The sequence below is a fragment of the Pelodiscus sinensis genome, chromosome 5 (genome assembly GCF_052426305.1).
Source record: "Pelodiscus sinensis isolate ZL-2025 chromosome 5, ASM5242630v1, whole genome shotgun sequence".
In the NCBI taxonomy this organism is placed as follows: domain Eukaryota; kingdom Metazoa; phylum Chordata; order Testudines; family Trionychidae; genus Pelodiscus; species Pelodiscus sinensis.
Window position 1 is genome coordinate 68,979,675 of NC_143056.1, and position 23,522 is coordinate 69,003,196.

General features: G+C 45.1%; 1 protein-coding gene across 1 annotated transcript in view; it reads right to left on the bottom strand.

The window, feature by feature from the left end:
* Nucleotides 1-6,423: 6,423 nt before the first annotated feature.
* Nucleotides 6,424-23,522, bottom strand: part of TTC9 (tetratricopeptide repeat domain 9) — a 34,872-nt gene continuing 17,773 nt past the window's right edge. The window contains exons 2-3 of the mRNA XM_075927314.2: nucleotides 15,887-16,069; nucleotides 6,424-7,248 (exon numbers count right to left, since the gene is read on the bottom strand). Coding sequence (XP_075783429.2) covers nucleotides 7,169-7,248; nucleotides 15,887-16,069 — 263 coding nt within the window. The 3' untranslated portion in view covers nucleotides 6,424-7,168. The remainder of the gene's footprint in view (nucleotides 7,249-15,886; nucleotides 16,070-23,522) is intronic.

Below are 23,522 nucleotides of genomic sequence, written 5' to 3' on the forward strand. Positions count from 1 at the left end.
CAATCGTGCCTCAATATAATTTAAATCAATGGGATTTGTGCATGCTCCACACCTTGCAAAATCTGACAGGTTCCCTGCCCTTTAAAGGGTTTGTGCTTGGTCTGTCTTGCTTTTATCCCTCACAAGTGGAGGCTCATCCTCCCTCCCCAACACAAAGCTGCTTAAGGTGCATGGCTGTATCTAGTGTGGCTTGGGAGACTGATGCATCTGTAATCTCACAGCTGAGTGGGAGCATGGGGGGTTCTTTGCTCTAGGGACAGAAAGATGCCTGGGTCAGCAAGATGCTTTCTGAATGTCAGCTGTATTATGGGCCCCTGTTGGAGCTGGAAAAGAGGCAGGGAACAGTCAAGGAGTCACCTGCTGCTTTCCCTGCAGTGGTGGTGGATGGGCCAACTTCTCTGTTCCTCTCCTGCGGCCTCCTGAATTTGTTTGGCACGTGCACTTGCGCAAGGTGGGCAACACTGCCATGAATGATGGAAACAGAGTAGCCCACTAAAGTAATTTGTTTTAATTCCAGTTTGTTATGAATAATGTAGACCAGCTTTTTTTTTTTTTTTTTTTTTAATGATAGGAGTTCTATCTCATAGAATCCTTCAGGTGTGTGTGGAGTTTTCTATAAGCTCAGATTTTGCATTTCTGCTGTTGAGACTTCACAGTAATAAATACCTGCATGGTAAATTTGGGTCTAACACGAGTAATGACACAGTCATAAGGCGCGATTGTGTCGCTGACAAGACACAAGGCAATGTATATTTGGGTCACACTCCTCTCCCAAGGAAAATGCAGGGAGGGTGGCTGGTGAATTGCTCTTCCCTCTGCCTCAGTTCTACGCCTGAGCATCATGCTAGGGGGCAGTAGGCCATGGGGGCTTTGTGTTGCAGACAGGATATAAAACCAAGGTCTCGGCTGCTTGTAGTCATTGCCCATCCATTGGTATGTTTCACAAGAGGATGGTTGTCAAGCCAAATGTCCTGGACAAGTTCCAGTTCAAGTACCACACTCTGCCTCCCAACATATCCTATGCAGCTCCAATGGATTCATGTCCTCCGCTAGAGTGGCTGCTGTCAGACAGGCTGGGTAGCTGGCAGAGACTCTGCCCTTCCCACATGGACTCTGGGAAACTGCTGAGAATCAGGGTTGGGGCAGTGGGGAAGCAGGAGGTGGTGGAAGTTGGTTAACGCAGAGTTGCCGCTACCTGTAAAGCTCAACAGATGCCCAGGGAATTAAGGAAGTTGCGGTGTGCTAGGGGGACAAGGCTGGCAGAGCTGTAGTAGCCTGGCTTTAACTTCAGTGGACATCCTGCCAGGACAGCAGAGGGTCCTGAGGCAAGGCAGGCTGCAGTGAGCACTACTCTTCCGAACAAGCAGCCCCAGCGCCAGCTACTCACTAGGCTGTGGATGTAGGCAATCTGGAGGCCCTGCCTCCTTGCTTCCATTAGTGGCAGATGAGCAAGCCTGTTAGCTGGCTCCCCAGTCTAACAGTCAGTGCTTGGGAGTGTCCACTGTGTCAGTTTCGACTCCCAAACAATTGTGGAATGTGCTGTGTGTGCGGGGATGGGGGTTACCATATCCGTTTGTCCCCTAGCACCACGGTGCAACATAAGGCACAATTTTTCCTTAAGCCAGGAAATGCAGGCAACCAAGAGTGGGGCCAAGATAAATGAGGCCAACCTGTGAATTTCCTTGTTGGTACACGATTGAATCCCCTCTTCACGACCACCGCTGTAATGAACTGATATGGGTATGTACCACTCACTTCAACTTTAGCTGGCTTGAATCTGAAATTCTCAGCAGGGTGGGCCTATCACAACACCTGAAGAAGGGCCTTTTAGCGCGAGTGGCAGGAGCCTCTGGCATTTCGACTGAGAGCTTTCCCCGCCTTCCTCTGCTGGGTTCTGAGTGGCCCCACTGTGCTTCATGACATGGTGTTCTGTTTTATAGAGAAGCTATGATGTTTACCTTGCTTAAGTTCTAGATTTGGATGGATTCATGCAGACAGGAAGGTCCTTCTCATTTCTTGCCCCCCTTCCCTCCCAGGTAGGTTCTGCTGGGCTTGTCCGTAACATGCCAGAACTGACATACCCCCAGCATTTAGAAACCTGAGAAAATCCAAGCAGGCATTTCTCTAGGATTTAACAATTACAGTGACACACACATGAGCCCCATGGAGTAACATTAAGCCTGTGGTAATATTAATTGCTTTGCTAATTAACTTTGAAGCAATGGAATAATCAGTGACAGGGAGCACCTCCCACTCTCCTCTCTCCCTCAATGCCTCCTGTTAGTAAAAATAGCCATGCCCGAGCCTTGAAATCACAACACTAAATAGGAAATTACAGGTAGGAATGTGGTAAGCATTTCTCTGTACTAAGGGGAGGGAAGAGGCTGAAGGAACATGTGGTCAGCAACACCCATGAAAGATTGCTTTGAATCCCAAGAAAAGGGAACATTGAACCGAAGTCTTAAATGTGGAACAATACATTGTCTCTTGGTATGTCATTTTATCTACCATCAAAATGCAATCAACTCTGGGGGTGGAATGCCTCAACTGTCTAATAGCATACTGTGCACTACTATGCTGCAGGTTAGGAGAGAATGTGAAGCACACTGTATACAACTGGAACAGCTGGGGAAATTCTTAGGGGCAGCATATAAATGCTTTGACCACAATTTGGTCAAGACTCTGGGACCAAGATCTATGAACATGAGTGGCCAAGACCTCAACGTTGTCTCCTCTAAAAAGACGCAACCTCTTATTTTCAATGTAAGTGAAAGATTGCTCCACTCCTCGGCCTCTCTCCTCAACTGTGATGGTCCTTGTGGGTTTGGAAAAATTCTGCCGCTTGTATGTTAAAAGTTACTGTAAGAAAATATGAAGTATGTGCAACAGAGGAAGTAAGTTTCTCCTGCCCGCATAGTTGGAAAGTTACCTCTAATCTCATTGTCCTTTCTTCCTGCTCTGTATCCTGCCAATTAGAACTGGGGTTTATTTAGCTGCAAATAATCTGGCTAGACCTTTGGCCTGGTCTTCTTCCAGCTTAGTTCTTGTTCTGTCCAAGTCCCCAGTCTTACCTCTTTGTTCCCTTTCACAACCACAGGCCTCATTTTGTGTTCATACTTCTTACCCTAAATAGCTTGTGCCACTGTCTTCTCCCTCCCACTGTCTCCTATCCAATACATGACTGATTACAGTATTCCTATACTGCCTGCAAATAGGCCCACTTCAAAAGAGTTGGTGTTGAGTGGGTGGAAGGGTGAATGCATGCATCACATCTCACTAAAAAACAATGAATAGTCCTGTAGCACCGTAGGGACTAACAAATATACATAGAATAGTATCATGAGCTATTGTGATTTATTTATTCTTTGTGACCACTGATACATATATATTTGTTAGGCTCTAAGGCAGTGGTCCGCAAAACCACTCTGTGAGAAACCTGTTAATTGGCTGCACCAGTTTGTTTACTTACCGGTGCGGTGGCCACAGAGCCTCATGGTCCTAATGGCTCTTGTTCAATGTTTGCTTCCCACGGCTGTATATGGCAAATGGGAGCCAACAGGACCATGAGGCTCCATGGCTGCGATGCGGGTAAGTAAACAAACCAGTGCAGCCAGTTACCAGGTTTCTCAAAGGTGGTTAGGCAGACCACTTTGAGAAACACTGGTCTAAGATTCTACAGGACTGCTTGTTTTTTAAAGACTAACATAGCTACTACTCTGAGACTCACCTCAGCAGTTCACATTCAGGTCTCAGCACACTGCCAAGCCATACCCATGGGGCTGAGGTTTACCCTGGGCACATAGCCCGTGGCTGCTGGAGCTAAAGCCAGCTGTTTGCGGTGGCTCTGGGGCTGAAGCCAGCTGCAGTGTGGCATCTTCAGCTCCAGCAGCCACCACATGGCAGGCGGCTACCACAGCTGAAGCCAGCTGTTTGTGGCAGCTCTGGAGGCAAGGGGGTCTAAATTTCAAAGAAATGTGCGAAAAGATGCAGTAGCCAAAGTCCCATTAAATTAGTATGTGAGTACAATGTTTAATGTATATTATTAATCATGTCAATTATCAATAATATTATGTTGTATATTTTCAGTCATGCAAATGGGCATTCTTATACTGGCTTAAGACCACTTGTTCTGATTTTTGGTTTTTTTTTTTTTTTTTTTTTATGTAGTTTGGCTCTTTGCCTTGAAAAGGTTGTAGACCCCTGCTGTATGGGGTGGTGCCAAAATTCCAGGTGGGTTAAAAGCTTTTAGGCTGCTTTAGAATACTGGCATAAAAGGCCTAGCTCATGAGATTTGCATGATTACATTTCAAACAATTTACATAGGTGTTAATGGCTTAAGATAAAAAAGGAAAGGATTCTTTTAACAGAATTTTTTAGTGTGGTAGATATCTGCAAACTCTGATCTTAATGATTCTATGCATATAATTTGCATAATAAATATGCAAATAAATGTTACCTGTCCACCAAAAATTTGTGAATGGGTTTGCCTATCTGTAGTACAAAAAAGGTTGGGAACCACTGCTCTGAAGCACTTGGGCATGAACTGTAGTACAGCAGGGGCACTGTGTGAAATAAGCGGATAAATAACTCCTTGCCATCTCTTCCTCCGTCATGTTGCATTTGCACAGTGAGCTGGTGCATCATACAGATGTCACTGTGAGCACTGAGAGTCAGGCTGTTTGTAGGGGCACATTATTGGGGTGAGAAGTGGATATCGTGGAGACTCTTGTTGTCCCTATTTAAAAAGCAGACAGCCTTCTAGGAGTTCAGAGAATAGACTCCTGGGAAATCTTTGGATTTTAAGAGATTAAGAAAACGTGGCTGCTGTGCCAGAATTTTGCTAATTTACACTTTAGGTAAAGGATGGGGACTGTAGATATGGTACATGTTTTAGCCTGACAATTTTGGGGCCCTTGATGATTGTTTGGGGGTGCAGATGTCCGATTTGCCTCCGAACAGCCTTGGGCCTGTGGAGGACTTAGTATAAGCTCCTTGTCTTCTAAAACACAGTATACCCTTATAGCCATACAGCCTTCTGGCTCTCTGTTACCTTGTATTCAGTGAGGTTCAGTGTGGTCATTAATTGGCCATCACGGTGGACTTATGATGTTGATGGAAGTGGCTCTAGCCTCTTTACTTCCTTGCACCTTGAGTGAAAGCAGGCCGGTCATCGCCAGGAATAAATCTGAGGGGACAACATAGTGCTGTCCAGTCGAGTGTTTTCCTGAGGGATCCATTTCAGCTGTTCTAGACATTTACCGACACTGACCCTTGAAATCCTTTTGCCCAGAAAATGCAGCATGTCCATTAAGGCACCATGGACTGGGTTTGGGATCCTGGAGCCCATTTTCTGCATCAAACGTCAGTTGTGCTGTACACTACTCATTTCCATACTGACAGCTAGGGGACAGCAGCCAGTTCACAGGCAGTCAGCTGAGTGAAAGCCACAATTCCATAAGGGGTGCTCAGTACCCCCATCTGAAACAACTTATAAGGAGGGATGAAGGGTCAATTCCCAGTGTGTTTGCATGGCTCAAGGCCCCCTTCAGGGGCAGTTTCATCAAGAGCTGATCTGAGAAGGAATTTGAATTGACGCTTCCTAGTCTCTGAAGAAACAGGTCTTCAGACTTCAGGGTGCTAATCCTCTATCTTTCACTGGCATTTGTTTCCATAAAAGGAAAGAACCCCGGAAGCACCAACACACACCAGGCAGATTGCAACCACAATTCAGTATACTAATAATACTTAGCACTGTACATTACTGTAATGTCACTTACTACATTAACTAAATACATCCTCACAGCACCCCTGTGAGGGAGGGAAGTGCTACAGTCTCCATTGTACACATGGGGAAACTCAGGCACAGAGAGGATAAGTGACTTTCCCAAGACCACACAGCAATGCATTGGCAGAGCTAAGACAAGACTATAGGGCTATGTCTACACTCGTGGCTTCTTACGCAAGTATGGCCTTTCTTGCGCAAGAATCCGCAGAGTGTCTACACTGCCCACCCGCTCTTGCGCAAGGAAATTTACAGTACGGCGTGGTAAGAGAGGGCTTCTTGCGCAAGAGCTACGCTCTTTTTTTTTAACAGGTGTAAGCCCTCTTGTGCAGGAGCTCTTGCGCAAGAGGGCAGTGTGGACGCTCGGCAGGGATTTCTTGTGCAAGAAAGCCCTATGGCTAAAATGGCCGTCGGAGCTTTCTTGCGCAAGAGAGCATCCACGCTGCCATGGGCGCTCTTGCGCAAAAGCAAGACTTCTTGCACAAGATGTTATTGCGCAAGAAGCTGCAAGTGTAGACATAGCCTAAGTGTTCTTGGCTCCCAGCCCCATGCTTATTTCTCTAGACTATGATGCCTCTCTGGCGATTAGGAACTCAGGAATCCCTTTGAAAAGTAATGTGTGGAATGTTAACCATTCACAATTTTTATTGGCAGATAATTATTCCACAGTTTAATCCCCGTGCTGTACAGTGCGTTTACACCCTTCCGAGTTCCACAGCACTCTAGGAACCCACTCCCCCAGCATTGGGGCTGCTGTTTAGGAGTATCTTTTATTAAAAGGATGTTTAGGTTGGGCTTACTTAGCAGAACTCCTACTGAAGCCTTAAAACACAGAGCCTGTAAGGAAGGCACAGGCTGGGGAACTGGTGAAAGGGAAATTTGCTTCCCCTCCTGAAGTGGCCAATAGCTCTCTTTGTTTTCTGGCTCAGTAGAATTCCAGTGACCGCTACCAGCAGTTACATAGATTATGCCCTAATAAATGTGTTCGTCTCTAAGGTGCCACAGGACTCCTCGTTGTTTTTGCAGCTACCAGCAGGAACAAGTTTGTCTCCAGTTGGTTGGTTGGTCAGTTACAGCCTCCGAGGTGTTTCCTTTAGTGCAGAGTTGCAGCGAGCAGCCAGCTCAAGGCTCTCCTCACTTCCTCCAAACTTCTGCCACTGTCCCAGAATCAGGCAGTCTGCCCCCCCACTAAGAGGGACTGGGTTACAACCACTGTGCTGGCAAGCAGCCAAACCCAGAGTCCGAGTCTCTTCTTTTAAAACTGGGATTAAATTAAGAGCGCAGGAGGGAGGAGGGAGAGATGGGGATGGGTTGGAGCAAATGGACAAATCCACCCAATGAGCATCTGGGAAAGAAATGTCCCCCTGCCACTGAAGCAGGTTCCTTTCATAAGGCTTCTTTCTCCCTCTGGGAACATCTGCTAAGCTTCATCTCCGTCAGCTGGATATACCGTATGACATTGGTATCTGCAGAGAAAGAGGACACATGCACCCACAGTGATTATAACTTCCAGCAAAGAACTTACAAGCTACACCACAGACATTCCTGTTGCTGTTAGTCACGTCTCCTTTTTATAAACACTGCTCCTGAATTTCCCAGGCCACAGGAACTGCCCCACAAGGAAGATCTTCTGGTCTAGTACTTGGTCACCTGCCTGGAACAGAAATCTGCTCTTTACCCCTGCTCTTAAGATCTTTGGCCAGACCTTGGTGAACTCTTGCCCTGAATACTGTAATCTTCTCTCCCACTTATCTTCTGCCTTCACCCCAAGCTGTTCTATCCAATATACTGAAGTTGTCATCTCCTGTTGATTTCTGATAGAGTTCTTTCTGTTGGTTTCCTCTGTCCAATGCCTCATGTTTTGGCCCCTCATTTTCACTTACATATCTTTATATGTTCTTTTCTCACCTACAGCTCTTCTTTTACATTGAACGTGGGAGTTGAAAGAAGTATCTCCAGCTTCTGATTGCTTGCTTTCTGCCATGCTGCCCCTATGCCTTGAAAGTATGCCTCTCTTGGCTGAGCAAATTACCCCTCTTCTCCTTCAGACTCACTTCTGGGAATCTATCCTCCCTCCCCCAGTAATCCATACATTGGCCCTACAGTTCTTTCTGCTGCCTTGTCCATTTTGGATAAGTTCTTAGGGGCAAGGAATGTCCTGATCTTTGTTTGCACAGTGCTGTGTGAGTCTACGGGGCTGTACAGGTGACAAATCGAAACCCTATTTCCCTACAATATCTTGGAATAACTGCATTGCTAGAGCATGTATAATGACAGCGGTTTCTAATCCCAGACCCCAGTTGTGAGAGGATCTGCTTGGCTGAAAGCTTGAGGATTGCTATCCTGTGTGATTACATATGTCTAGATCAGAGGTGGGCAATAAGCATCTCATGAGCTAGATAGGGTTTGCTAGGGTTAGTTCCTGGCAGGCCGCCAGATGCTTTGTTTGGCTGTACCTGTGGCTGCACAAGTAATCGCAGCTCCTGTTGGTTGCGGTTTGCCATTCCCAGCCAATGGGGGCACAGGCCAAACCACTACTTCCTGCAGCTCCCATTGGCCGGGAACGGCAAACCACAGTCAACAGGAACTACAAGCAACTGTACCTCTAAAGAGTTTGGTGGTCCACCAGGGGCTAACACTTACGAACTGTCTCTGGCCCATGGGACCCACTGCTCACCCCTGCTCTAGGTAGTTTCAACAGATACTCTATTCCAGTTCATATCTCTCTAATCTTTCCTTGAATCCTCTTGATGTACCTGAATCACTGACGCCCTACATAGTCTTGCAGCCAGCTGGCCTTTTGCCTAGCACAGAGGTTCCCAATCTTTTTACCTCCCCCCTCCCAATCCCTGTCCACATCTCCCACTCCCCAGAGCTGTGAGCAAAGGATGCAAATAGGGGTAACTTAGCTGAGGTGAGGGCCACAGTTAGGGGCAAGGCCTGGAGCAAAGCTTTGGCTAAAAACCAAGGCTGGTAGGTGGGGCCTAGAGCGTGAAGCTCTGGGCACAGGGCTGACAGGCAAGACCTCGGGTGCATGACTGGCAGCCTGTGGCTCCAAAGAGAAGGGGAAGGAAAATATCAGCTCAAATTCCCTCTACTCCCTGCACCCTCATTCAGATACCTAAGGCCTATGCTGCTCCAGGAGCTGATGGGTTACAGGCTGTATGAGCCTCCCTATTGCACACATTTGCACCTTAAACAAAAAACATGACTATGTAGCACTTTAAAGACTAACAAGATGGTTTATTAGGTGATGAGCTTTCGTGAGCCAGACCCAATTCCTCAGATCAAACAGTGGAAGAAAATTGTCACAACCATATATACCAAAGGATACAATTAAAAAAAATGAACACATATGAAAAGGACAAATCACATTTCAGACCCGGTGGGGGAGGCGGGGAGAGAATGTCTGTGAGCTAATGATATTAGCTTCCCCAATTATCACCTATCTTTGTAATGGGTAAGATAATTAGCATCTTTATTCAAACTTAAGTGTAAAGTGTGGAATTTAAGCATGAATGACAGTTCAGAAGATTCTCTTTGAAGTGAAGTCTTAAAAGGCCCTTGAAGCAGGATGAAGGTAATCAAGTCATTGAGACAATGTCCTTGCTGGTTGAAATGGCAAGAAACTTTTTTTGTGATCCTGTCTAATATCTGTTTTGTGGGCATTGATCCTTTGGCAAAGTGTCTGAGATGTTTGTCCAATGTACATAGCAGATGGACACTTTCGGCACATGATAGCATAAATTATATTTCTGGATGCGCAGGAATAGGTGTTCTTGATCTTATCACTCATTTGGTTCGGTCCAATAATGGTATTAGCAGAGTGAATATGTGGACAAATCTGGCAACAGGGTTTGTTGCAAGGGAAGGTACCAGGGTTGGTATTAGTGTGGTATGTCCTGTAGTTGTTGGTAAGAATCATCTTGAGGTTAGGTGGTTGTCTATAGGAGACTACTTACGCTACATCGATGACATCTTTATGATCTGGACACATGTCCAAGAAACACTGGAGACATTCCACAGAGATTAACAACCTATACCCCACTATCACCCCACCTTGTTAGTCTTTAAACTGCTATATAGTCCTGTTTTTTGTTTCAGCTACACCAGACTAACAGGGCTACATTTCTATCACTATTTTGCACCTTGAATGTCTGCCCAGTGAAGGTGATAAGTGATAATTGAGTAAGCATGCTAGGAAATCACACCTGCTTGAGCTTGCAGGAACCAGCTGGATGCCTGACTGAAGGGGAGAGGCAGAGTTCAGTACATAATTAAGCAATCCAATGCCATATCTCCCTCCAGCCCCATAGGTTAGGGAGCCAGTGACTCATGGCACAAATGCGCCCACGTGGAACATTTCTCAAATGCTTTCTGCTATGCCTCAGGAGCCGGGGCAGAACAGGATATAGTAAGGTATGTGGCAGGAGATATTCTTACTGAAGGTTACCTAGAAATCTCCCAGACAAGTCATGACAACTTCTCTCAAGCTCACACTTCTGTCAAAGAAAAACCATATACAGAAGTTTGTTACAGAGCAAATGAACGCTCTCTTCCCCCCCCCTCAAACTCTGCCTTTCCATTGCTACTAGCTAATCGTTCTCTGCACGTTTTAGCTCGTTTTGGAACATTTCAAAGCATTGTACAAACCTATTGAAATAAGCCTCTGAGGGAGGGAATGATCAGTTTACAGGTGGCAAAACCTTAGACACAGAACTCACGTGCCTTGGCCAAAGTCACATAAGTCATTAGCCGAACTGGGCATGGACCCCTGCCCTCTTGATTGCCAGATCTGTGCTTATGCTAGTATATGAAAGTACCTTCTATTCTCTAAGGGGAAGTCTATTGCTTTTCTTGTGATTTTGGTTTAGTGACTAGATAGAGCAGTGTTTCTCAAAGTGGTCCATGGACACACTCGAGAGCTGCTCTGGGCCTCGTGGCTCTCATTGGCTGTGGTTCACCTTCTGCAGCCAATGGGAGCCACAGGAAGTGGTGTGAGCCAGGCGGCTGCTGCTGCTGTTTCCTGCAGCTCCCCTTGGCTGCAAATGGTGAAATGGAGCCAAAGGGAGCTGAGAGGCTCCGTGGCTGCAGAGCTGGCAAGTAAACAAACTGGAGCTGCCCAGTAGCAGTTTTCTCAGAGTGAGTCTGTGGACCACTTTGAGAAACACTGCAATAGCCTGGTGATCAATGCACTGTGGTATTGTGACCATGACTTGATTTGATTCCCAAGTCCTTCCAATCGCTAAGTGCACAAAAGACAGACTTTATGGCTAGGATGTGTGACATAGTGTGGGTACCTTGCTGGTTGCTATGCTGGGCAGTGGGTTGTGAGTGACCTCTACTGGCTGCTGGCTACAGCACGGCCCAGCAGGGCAGGGGATGAGTCATTATGCAAGGGGGCTTCGAAACTCAGACAGGTGTCTCCCAGGGAGCAGAACAATGGGAAGAAGGGGAGTGGAACCCTGGCTGGGGGCAGGGCTGGAAGTGAGTGAGTTAGTTTCTGGCTGGGATCATGGAGGAGACAGCCTAGGGAAAGGGGCTGGAATTTAGGGGCCCAGTCTCCCCCATCTCAAGGGGGACTGAGGCATCCTAGCCCCAGTTGCTGTAACCAGATTACACCTGTGCTGTATCCTGGAGGAACAATAAACTCCCTCTATTCTACTGGCTGGTGGAGTTTGTTTGTGTCACTATGGGGGTGCAGGAGATGGGAAAACCCCAACGCGCCGTCACAGGGTGCTACTCTACTCTATTGGAAAACTGGGTTTTATTCCCAGGCTTGGTATTTCTCTGCTGCAAAACAAAATAGGCTACATAGGCCCACCCCCTTCTAACTGTTGGTGTTCTATGTGACCAGAAGGTCAACTCAAGTTCCTTCTTTACTCCAATTGCTGTATGCCATTACTAGAAAGAGCTATGAATAGGAAGAGGTTGAACAATATGTATAATTAAGGCCAAGACTCCTCTGAAAACAAAGACTTGTAAGACAGACAGGTATTCGGCTGCTTCTAGTTTCAAACCAGTTTGAACTCTGTGCTTTTACCAGACGCTGCTCAGAGTTTATGAAAAGCTGCAGATAAGTTTACATAATTAAAGTACGTTCTCCTTTCCTTTTCCAAATTGTCTCCTAGTGAGGGGAGTTACACATTTTATTGTATTCTTTTCAGGTCTGTTAGTGATTTCAGTGGGAACGTAGAGGAAAAGCCAATCCCAGCTCTGCTAACCTTTGATGGGGAATAAATAGCCTTAAAGGATTTGCTGTACTAACTGCCCTTTGGAACAAGGAAATGCCCCTGTTGTCACTGAATTCCTGCTTTCCATTTAAAAAGTCCCTCCATCAGGGAAGAGTAGTTTTTTCCATTGATTTATCTCTAAATCACCCCTTATTAGAGAACTACATTGCACAGGACAAGTTCATGCTAATACTCGAGGCACAGTACGACCATTAAGGAATTGACCTTAAAAGGTAGGGAAGGGATGCTTATCTCCACTTCGCAGACAGGGAAACTCAGACAAGACATTAAGTGACTTATCCAAGATCATATAGTGAGGCTACGTCTACACTGGAATGTTCTCGCAAAAACTCTTTTGCGGAAGAGTTCTTGTGCAAAAACTCTTCCAGAAGAAAGCGTCTACATTGGCACATGCTTTTCCGCAAGAAATGTGCTTTTGCGCAAGAGCATCCATGCCAGTGTAGACGCTCTTTTGCGCAAGAAAGCTCTGATGGCCATTTTAGCCATAGGGCTTTCTTGCGCAAGAAATTCATGTTGCCTGTCTACACTGGCCTCTTGCACAAGAACAGTTGTGCAAAAGGGCTTATTCCTGAGCGGGAGTGTCAGAGTTCTGGTGCAAGAAGCCCTGATTTCATACATTAGAACATCCGTTTACTTGTGCAAGAATACATGATCAGTGTAGACAGGCAGCAAGTTTTTGCGCAAGAGCGACTACTCTTGCGCAAGATTGCGCCAGTGTAGACACAGCCTAAGACTGTAGCAGAGTCAGGATTAGCACAGCAGTCATCGGACTCCCATTACTGTGCTTTAACAATGCCATCCTCCCTCCTTTCTATGTATGCTCCGGATTACTTCCCTTTCCCCTTCTGCATCCCTGAACTTTTAATAAACAGGCATTAATACAACAGAATAACCGCCTGAAACGCCATAGTATTGTAGATAATCCTAGAGGGCTCCATGAGGCAGAGTGCAGATTCAAAGCTGTCCTTCTTGGGAATTAGGGGCCTTTGGGTCATTCCCTGCTGTTGACTACTTCAGTATTTATTTTCTAAAGAGATGAGAGCAACCAGACCATGTAATATTGCAAGGAATAAATAGCATAAATGCATGCAGTAAAACTAGGGAAAAGCCAATTCAAAGAAAATAAGGACAGATTGGAAAGTTTGGCTGAAACTTGAAACTACTCTGATCCTAAAAACCAAGAGTAGGATAGCTTTTATATGACACCGCCCACCCTATTTTTTTTTTTTTTAAGTTTGGATTAATCTCTGCACTTCCTGGCTCCAGCTGGAATTGAAAGGACGAAGAGAAGATCGTACATTTGATGAGCTAAATCAGTGTTTCACAATCTTTTTTTTATAAAGTACAGTAGACTTCTAATAATCGGGAACCTTTGGGACCTAGATAGTGCTGGATTATTGGATATGTCGGACTATCAGGAGGTACTATAAGTTGGTTTTACACACACACACACACACACACACACACACACACACACACACGTTTTAAACCCTTTTTATTGCAGCACTGTCCAGCATCACACAATGCCAGTGGCAGACTGACTCGGTCCTGTCTGGTTTCGCTTGGTTCAGCTGCTGCCGCTACTGCCTTGTGACTTGTTTTTTACTGAAGCTCACTCACTAAGCTCTTACCATTTTGATGCCGGACTATCGGGAGTGCCATACAATTGGATGCCGGACTATTGGAGTTTTACTGTACCCCTTTTTCAAAAATAAAAAAAATACCCCCAGTACCTACAGTTTTCAGACACACAGTTTTTTTTTCTGCCATTACAGCACATTTGTCTAAACAACTTAATCATAGCCAGGTGGGCAATGAAATTTGAGTGTAAAAAGTACAAAAATAATAAAGCACTGCAAAACTTGAAACAAATTCCATTTTCTCCAAATTTCAGTTGTGTTGATGCACCCCTCCCCCCCCCCCCCAGACTTCTCTCAAGTACCACTAAGGGTACTTGTACCACTGGTTGAGAAACACTGAGCTAAACCATGCCTTTAAGTACATTTAACTGAGCCAGGGGACCACACACAGCTGTTCTGGCCAAAGGCTTGAGGCATTCTGTCCATACATGGCAGATGGAAGCAGAATGCCTCCTGACAAATGCCAGCACTCACTACGCCTCTGCGGTGACCATGTCCAGCTAGAGTAAGGATCCAATTCCTCTGGGGCATCAATCACTGGCAGCTGGGCTAGCCAGCCTCTCATCTCCACCTTCTGCTTAGGGAGCACTAGCTGAAGCATTCTGCTAGGGCTCAGCAGAACAATTCCCTTTCCATACTCACACTGGAGAAAGCACTCGGGGCTTATGGGCTTATGTCTGTGTGTGGCAAATATTTCCATTGTGTTTTCCTTGGATCTTCCTAACTTTCTCCTTATTTTCATTGAATTGTTATTTTTAAATTCACTCTAGTGGGTTTAATAACCAGGCCTACATGAAGACATGACATAAATTCTTCAAATTTCTATGTCAAAGGGCAGTCCAAGCTGGCACCAGAAAGTCATGAATAATAGAGCCAGAAGGACAAAGCTACCCTGTGTTACTAAAACGAACAGTCCTGGGCATGTGTTCAAGAGCCAGTTATTTTTGTTTGGAGGATGTAAACATCACAATTGTGGAGCTACTGCCCTCTTCTGTGGAGTACATTACTACAAGGGCCAAGAATCTTACAGGCCAGTTTGAATGTGCAATCATCATGTTGGCAGAAAATTCAAAAATGTTATTGGACAAATAAAAGGTGGATTCCTGAACAAGAAACCTAACTGTGTCTAAGGTAAAAGTTAAAGAACATGGACTGGTGATTTGGGGAAGTAAGGGGGCCTGTCTAGCAGGGCAGAGACACACACCTGTCTCCACTGAGATGATGGAAGTGTGGATGTTCGCAACTGCAAATGGCAGTCTGCTATGGAGAAGATGCAGTGTGTCTGCCTGGTATCATTACCAGAGATAGGGCTAGAGGAGGGGAGGTAAGATGTGGGTCCCCCTGGTTCCCTTCCTGCAAGCAAGGAGGTTAGAATGTCCTGTACATCCCAGCAGTACAAGTTGAACATCCCTTATCTGGCACCCTTGGGACTGGTCCCAAACTAGCAAATTTGCCAGTCCAGAGAAGATCCCCTACCACAGCCACCAGCCGCTGACTCTGCCAGCTGCAAAGAGATGGGGGTGGGAGACAAGGGGACTACCTCCAGCCCCTGCTGGGTTGCTGACCTCGCTGCTACTGCTGCCCTGGTTGGATTGCTTACTGGGCTCCACCAGCCTGCAAGCTCTGGCCCTGGTTGGCTTGCTGGGGGCTGCGGAGAGTTCAGACTCTGATCCCAGCTCTGCGAGCTCTGGCCCTGCTTCTGTGAGCTGTCCAGGGCTCTGGCCCTATGCTGCAGTGGGCTGCCATGACTTGGTCCCAGTGCCGCAGGCTGCCGTGGGCTGTTGCCAGTTCAAGCTCCACTGCTGCAGGTTGCCACCAGTCCCAGCCCCTGCTCCCTCCCACTGCTTCAGCCGGGCCCCACCTGGATTGTCATCCTGCCACTAGGCTACCAGGGTCTCTGATCCAGGAACATCCACGGTCTTGCTAGACCAGAGAATTCCCATTCTGGGAGATGCAACCTGCACCACTATCTTCCAGGCTCTGCTGCAGCCTCAGCAGTGGTCAAAAGTTAATACCTTCAGGCAATGTCACTGCAAAGCTGGTGTGCTACCAATGAATCCTCAAAAGGAAATATAACCAGACACAGTAGGCCACAACATTCATCTCTGGTGAAATCAACACAAGTTAAACCAGAGATGGATTTGGCTCAATGAAAGGAAGAGTAAAGGCTGTCACTGTGATATTTCTGAGGCTTTCCTTAGTACCAGTACCTGTCGGCTGTCGGGACCTTGCTTCTTTCAAGTAGTCCAGTGCCTTGTTGAAGTCACCAAGGTGGTAGAATGCTACGCCAGATCGATAGAGTGCCTTGAAGTTCTCGCCTTCTTTCTTAAGCACTTTGAGGCAATATTCTTTGACTCGCTCATAATTCACCAGCTCGGCCTGGAGCAGACATGCTGCAGAACATGAGAAGAGAGAGAGACAAATGAATAGGGGCTGTTAAACTCATAGTCCCTCCCCTCCCCTCAGTCTGAGAGGAAGATAAAGATTGGGTTAACAGCACTGTTCTGAAAAATATACAGTCAAATAGTTTAAACCCCAAATCCAGCATCTCATACTGAATATGGGGCATGTCTACACAGCTGGGCTAAACTTGAAATAAACTATGCAGCTTGAGCTACATTAATTGTGTAGCTTAAGTCGAAATAGCTTATTTTGACTTTTGGCGCTGTCTACACAGCAGTTATTTCGAGAGAGTGCACTCTTCCTCTGACTTCCCTTACCCCTCGTAGAATGAGGGTTACAGGAGTTTGAGTAAGCAGTCCTCTACGTCAACATTATTTCAACATTATGTCAAAATAACTGCTTGTGTGTAGACACGGACTATGTTCTTTCAGAATAATGTCAGTTATTCTGAAATAACGCTGCTGTGTAGACATAGCCCAAAGATTTTATTTCTGGAATTTCAGTGATGCTAGGCATTTGTTTTTGCAAGGGGAACAGGAATTTAAACCCTTCCCTCCCCCTACAGAGTTGGAACCCCAAATCCAATAGCTTTGTGCTAGTGGCTGAGAAATAAGTGAAGCCGACTATAAACAGAAAAGAACACAAAGTCCAAGCACAATAAAGTACAAAAGTTAGAAAAAATTAAATTGCATCTAGTTTGTTTTAATCATCTAAGCTTATGAACTCTACAGATAATTGTATAAATGCTATGTTGAACAATGACCTTTAATTTGCCTCTTTATCCAGGAATACATGATTAGGAGTTCCCGCTTAAGAGCCATGATGCTCTACCAAAATAAGGTTTTTAAATAAAAAACAAACACACACAGGTGATCAGTGTTCCTGCCAGGTTTTTTTCTGCATGTAGAATCAATGACAGCCAGGGCTGACATTTAAAAACTATGAATGAAGTCTCCCAAGAAAAGAGGGAGACCCAGAGCTCCCTTTCTCACCACTCCCTGGACAGAAGCAGTCACAGTGGCAGGGGAAGTGGTAGCCTTAGGACTCCTCTCTCCAAGATTGGCAGACAGCAGTGGAGCAGCTCAGGAAGGGTGAACCCTGGAGTTCCCTCAGATTCATGCTGATGCCCCCCACCCACCCCCAAACAAAACTTTAGTTTTGCTGAACTTGAAAACTCAATTCTTCATGGGGAAAATGTGGGGGTTTGGCTTAGTTTTCCAAATTTTTAGTGGGGAAGATTCATAACAAAATGTTTGATTTTTTTTTTTTTAATGTTGTCTTTTTTCATGGATATTTCTGACCTGAAACTGTTAGTGACTTTTTTTGGTCCTGTGGTAGTTTTAAATTTGTTCAATTTTCTATCCTGTTTCCAGAATTTCAATATTTGGGTTCCTCCTGAATTTCCCAGGCTAGGATGGAACATCTGTTTGCTGAACAGTGCTCCTTCTTTCCACTTACCCACAACACATGTGGCAACACAGGGAGGGGTGCGCTGGAGCCCCTTTCATCCTCCTGTACTGGCAGCACTTGAGGTGGCTAGAGGGGGAAAGGAAGAGCTCTTGAGCTTTTTCAGCAGAGGGAGTGAGCTCAACGTGGCCAAGGAGAGAAGGAGCTCTACAGCCCTATCTCAGATTGAACAGGATGTAGGGTAGTCTCCTCCAACTGAACTGCCAGTCTTCACTGTCTGTGCCCTGTGCCTGCCCGCAAAGCACACACAAATGCAAACCTCTAGTGAGGGGAAATAGTGTTGATGGCTAGAGTAAGAGACTGTTCATAGCTCTGTTCCCAACTCTTCACCTTGATCTGTGCAAGTCCAGCATCTTCTCTTTCCCCCATTTTGTCCACTGGTTAAGATGTGTATTAAGCATTCCCCTTTCTGGTAGGATTTTATATATATTAATGAGAGGCTTCTTTAGCTAATAGGCCCAAATATATAATCCTTATGTATTCATTAAGCAATCAGTGGGAGTATTGGCATGAACAAGGGCTGCAGGAGGATCAGCTCCATTGCTTGGGTTTTCAGAACTTCAGTTGAAAAGCCACTTCAGGGATCAAAGACTTCCCTCCATTAGCTTGTCTGCCTGGCTTCTCATCCACACAAATAGCTGGTGCCAGTAGAGAAGACGATGGTGTATTTCAAAGCACTTACTATTTGAGTCATAAAATTATTTCTCAAACCAGTAAGGTGTTTCCTTATCCAATTTTGTCCTTTACTATTTGCCCAACATTGATTTTTTTTTTTCTTGCGGTGCTTCTAATGAGGCTTGAAATGGATGGGCTGGCTCTTTTCTTTATTTTTTTAAAGCTTCTTATAAAAATGGTTGTGTGAGTTTAGTGCTGACTTGACAGCTCCGGAACCCTCTACCCACTGACCAGGGAAAGCACTGGTAGTAGCTTCCCACATGCCCCAACCTGTTCTGGAGAGACCAGATCTTGGAGTGGAAGGGGAGTTCAGTCTCCTTGGTTCTTTCACTCCTTAGTCTCTCCAGTTATAGTAATAGAAGTCTCTCTTAAAATGACATGTTTACTCATATTACTTCAAAGATTCCACAGCTAAACTTGCTCCACTGATACATTTTTTAAACTGGCAATTCTACATGCTTAGCCTGTGTTCTTAAAAATCTAGCTGTGCTCCTTCTTGGTACATTAGCAATAAAAACTGTGCAAACATAATTTATCTGTTGCTGGATTGGATGATGTACTACACCTAGTGGAGTTGGTTCTGTGAGGCTAATAGAATGGACACTTCTTTGTCTCAGCAAAGTGAGCAGATCTGACTGGGATGTGCAGGAAACGGCTATTGTGAAAGAGAAGAAGCCATCATCACTTTTCTAACACTCTCTCTTTCTCCTTTACCAATATGTAACAGCGTGTATTCTTAAACTCATCTTGCTTCATTAAGAACCATTTCCTTTCTCCATAGCATAAGAGGTTAGAGAAGACTGTAGGCATGATTACTTTACAATGCAAATCTTAAATATGTTAATATCTTTTAAAAATTCCATCACGTCTATCCCTGGGAATTTGCTTTCTTCCTAAGCTGAACAGGGAAGAACTCCTTTTAAAATTGTTATTCTAAAATAGATTTGTAGCTCTGTTTGTTTACGTTATCAAACATTTCATCACCCTGGCGCTCTCTCTATGGAATAGCCCTTCTCTCTCCCCCCCCCCCCCCCCCACTCCCCCATGAGGCCTTTTCAAGTAAAAAGGCTGTTCTCAAGGAGATTGTAGTTTATACAGACCTTTCTTCCTCTCCCTTGATACCAAGCTGGCGTGGTTTTACACAACAACCTTTGCAATACGTTTTCAATGCTTGGAAGAAATGTGCTGTTCTTGAACAAGCAGTAGTACTATTACAGTTTTCTTTCCAACGTAGCATGTAGGGAGTCTTTTCCAGTGGCAGTGCTGTCTCGTGGTTAGACTACTCTGGTTGACTTCTATTCTCAGCTTTGCTAGTGACTCACTATGTGAACCTGGGCAATGTAACCCCTTTGCTTCTATTTTTTCTCATCTATGAGATTCCACCCCTCACAGGGTTGCTAAGCATCTATATTATTGTCTTTAAAGTTTGCTTTGGGATCTTCAAGTGAAATATGCCACAGAGGAACAAGATATTCTTGCTAGCAAAAGCTGTGAGGAAGGTCCCTACCCACCTAACTTTGCAACAGAATGTTACTAAGTAGAGATGTATGAAATTTCATTCATAGGGACAGTGTTAAACTCTGGTTTGGGGGGGTTGAATCCCTAAGCTACATCTACCATAAAATCTCGAGTATAATGCACATCTGCCTTTTAAAGGTTAAAATTCTTGAATAAACTAAACTCTTATCTATAATGCGCACCCCCATTATACTCAAGATTTTAAGGTATGCATAAGGAGGAAGGGCCCCCTGCCCAGCTAAGCTCATTCCTGCTGCGGGGGTCCCCCTGCCCAGCTGAACTCATGCACACTGAGCTCACGCCTGCCAGAGGAAGGGGGGGGGGAATCTCCTCCGCTCAGCTGCCGGCCCCCCCGCCTCAGCCCAGCCCAGCCTGTGCCTGAACCCCTGGCCGCCCAACTCGTGCCTGCTGGGGGTGAATTTAAAACTTTTTTTAAAAAAACCTCCTATGGATAATGCGCACCCCGACTTTGACGTAAAAAAAGGGGAAAAAAGTGTGCGCTATACGTACAACTTTACGGTACACTAGCCCATCTCCATCGCTGGTAGCAATTTTGGGAGTTCGGGTGCAGATGAAGTGCCAGCAGCTGCTGCCCTTCTTATTACTCCTTAGCCTAATCCTGCACAGGGTAGGACTGAACACCACAAGGGTTAAAATGCTAGCAGAGCTGCCCCATATCTGTAGCTTGCATCATTGTTGGCTCCAGTTGGCAATGGTGGGAAGTTTAAAGGAAATTGGCTGGTTATAGACAAGTCCCTGGAGCTTTATTATGAGGTACCCCAAAAAGTTTAAAGCAATACACATCTGAAACTTCTATTGGAAAAACAGGTGAAACATGGCAATTTCTCCAGCAACCTTGGGGAACTAGCCAGTTTACCAAAACAGACCCACTTAACACAAAATATTGTGAATTTCTGGGTTAATCTGAGCTGAGTTTTGTAATAACTGAAAAAGATATTTGGATTTTGGTAAAGATATTTAAGGTGTTGACTATGCAGGGATTTTTGCCACTAATGAACCAGTGCAAATCCTTACTGTAGACACAATTCATATCGATGGCTAAAATCCCAATGCAACCCAGGCCTAAGATCTATCCACTTTTATGAAACACTAAAAGGAGTGAGCCAAGTTACTATGGAAACCAGGTAAGCACATCCCTTTCCCTCCATACCAGTGTACCTGACATGTTCCTCAAATGTAGTGCCTTGTGTTAATCATTAGCAGCAAGTAGAATTACTAATCTCACAATAAGATTAAAAATGGCTTTGCCAGAGAGAACGTCTTGAGTCACTAATTTTAATTTCCTCAAGTGTCAGGGGTGTTTCAAAGGATCTGTGGTTTCAGGGCAGTCCATTGTTATAAGCAGAACTGGTAACTATTATAAGCAGAACTATCAATCATGTTGTCAGACACTTTCCATTACAAGATCTTGTTTTCAGTTGTCTATAACGTGGTTTGCATTTTTTTAATTTATTTTTAAAAGCACCAGCACGCCAATGTTTTGGAGGAGGGATCTGAAATTTGCTGAGGGGGCAGGTGTCAAACCAGAGATGTGTCTTTGCCAACCCCGAGAGAAACCCAAATTTGGACAAAATCTAAACCATTGAAAACACATGTTTAAATACATGCTGAGTAAAAATTTGTGCTCTCAGTGGCGTGCTCTCAGACCTAGGCTTTATAGAGAGGGAAGATGTCAGAGTCCAATGGAGATGGAACAAAAGCTGGCCCTTGGTAGGATGGTGGGGAATAAATTGGGACAAGGAACTTGGGATGAGGGAGGCAGGGAGCAGAAACTGGGATAGAGGCTGGCAGGGATAGAGGAAAACTGTGACTGGGAGTTCAGGCGGATGAAGAGAGTGAGAGTGGGTCTAGGAGCTGGGAAGAGAAATAGGTTGGGGGGACTGATATGCAGGAGGATGGACCAAGATTGGATGAGACACTGGGGAGTCAGGGAATGGCTGGGAAAAGGGACTGGGTCTGCCTACCAGTGGGATGATGTGAAGGAAATGAGATGGGAGGAGAAATAAACTGGATGAGTTGAGGTACAGGTGGAGAACTGGGACTGGCTGGGCAAAGAAACTGGGCAGAGAACCTGGAGAGTGACACAGATTAGAACAGGAGTCCAGGAAGAGAGATGGGGCTATGGAGCCACTGGGAACATGAGTGGGGGTTCCTAAGGAAGAAGTATGTGTGACCATGTAATAAAAGAATATCGCAATACAAACACACAAGGGACTCAAATTCAGCTTGCACAGAAATTTTGGCCTCTCCTAACTTCTGAGTGTTTGAATTTGCAACCTTAATAGTGTTCTTTTCATGTATGGTTAATGTCATTATATGAAAGGGGAAGGGAGGTGAGCAGGCCATTTGAGCAGTCTGGATCCAAACTAACCTCAAGCTCAAGGTATTTGGAATCTGAGTTTTGTTCCAGGCCCATGTCTAGTACTCCCAGGTCCACTTACATGTAAACCTCACCTTTTAACCTCTGCTAAATTCTATGACAAAAATCCAAACTGGTAGGGGGAAAAAACAGCCATGGGGAATGAAAAGAAACTTGAGAAACTTTTATAATGTGGGGGTAGAACAGAGACTGCATCAGGTCCTTCTCTTCCCCTGCACACCATGGGAGCTGCACCTTTCAAGGATGTTAGCCATACTTCCGAACGTACCTTCAAAGGGTGATGGTTTTGAGTATCTTTTGGTAGAGAAATGGCCACATGTTGTAACTATTAGGATCTGACGAGTTTCCAGATTCTCTCTCCCCCCTTCCCCCTCCATATACCAAGCCTGCAAACAAAGGGGATTTTCTGGATCCTCACTAATAAAATGCTAATTATAGCCATCTTGATGATGTCTAGCAATAATCTCATCAGCTGACGACCAATTCCTAGGCTACCTTAATGGGATGAGCAGGGAAAATTAGTGACAGTACAACTTTCTAATAAGTGGCAGCTCTCATTTACTCCTCTTCTATACCAACCAAAGCTGTGTAAACAAGCCTGTATGTTATCTGCAAGATGCTGTGTATGAAATCAAAATCCAGATTGTAGGACATACTGGCAACCTCTCTGCAAGGGCTGATTAATGCTAAATGAGGTGTGGCTATACCAACAGTTTGGAGATCTTCTCCCAAACCTTTCCTTTCAGCCTAGGTTTCCACTCCCAGGCAGATTAGGACTGATCCTCTCTGCTCAGCCTTCCTAGACTATCTAGCTTTGCCTTCTAGGATGGGCTGTTTCTCTGCTGCTCCTGAGTCCTTGATATTCTTGCAGGTCACTGTGCTGTTCTCTGTAAGTCTGGCTACCACGGGTGAGGAATTCTTATTGTTCAGATTTGTCCATTTGTAAAAATAAGTTTCCAAACTGTTTTCAGAAAGGTCATCCTCTCTCTACCACCACAATTATGAATGATGCTTGTGTCTCCTTAGAGCTTCCATTTTACAGCTAATTCCTAGCAGGAAGTCCTGCTTTGGGATGCTGTTTGAGATACAGGAAACGGAGCTCAGCATATGACTGTGTAAACACTTAACTTACAATAGCTATAAAAGTTTCTTGCCTTTCCCACACAGCCAAATGCTGCACTGGATTTCCTGTGTGTCAAACTTTCACCAGACTTACAAAGAGGCACTGAATTAGAATGCTAATTCTTTATTAAAGTTATTTTATAGACATTTTAAGATGTTTTGTGGTGATTTATGCTTTATTTAGCTGCTGTGACTAGAATCTCAGCTATATGTAATTGCAGTTTTCCTTTAGGTTGAGATTAAAACTCTGTACTGCCAAG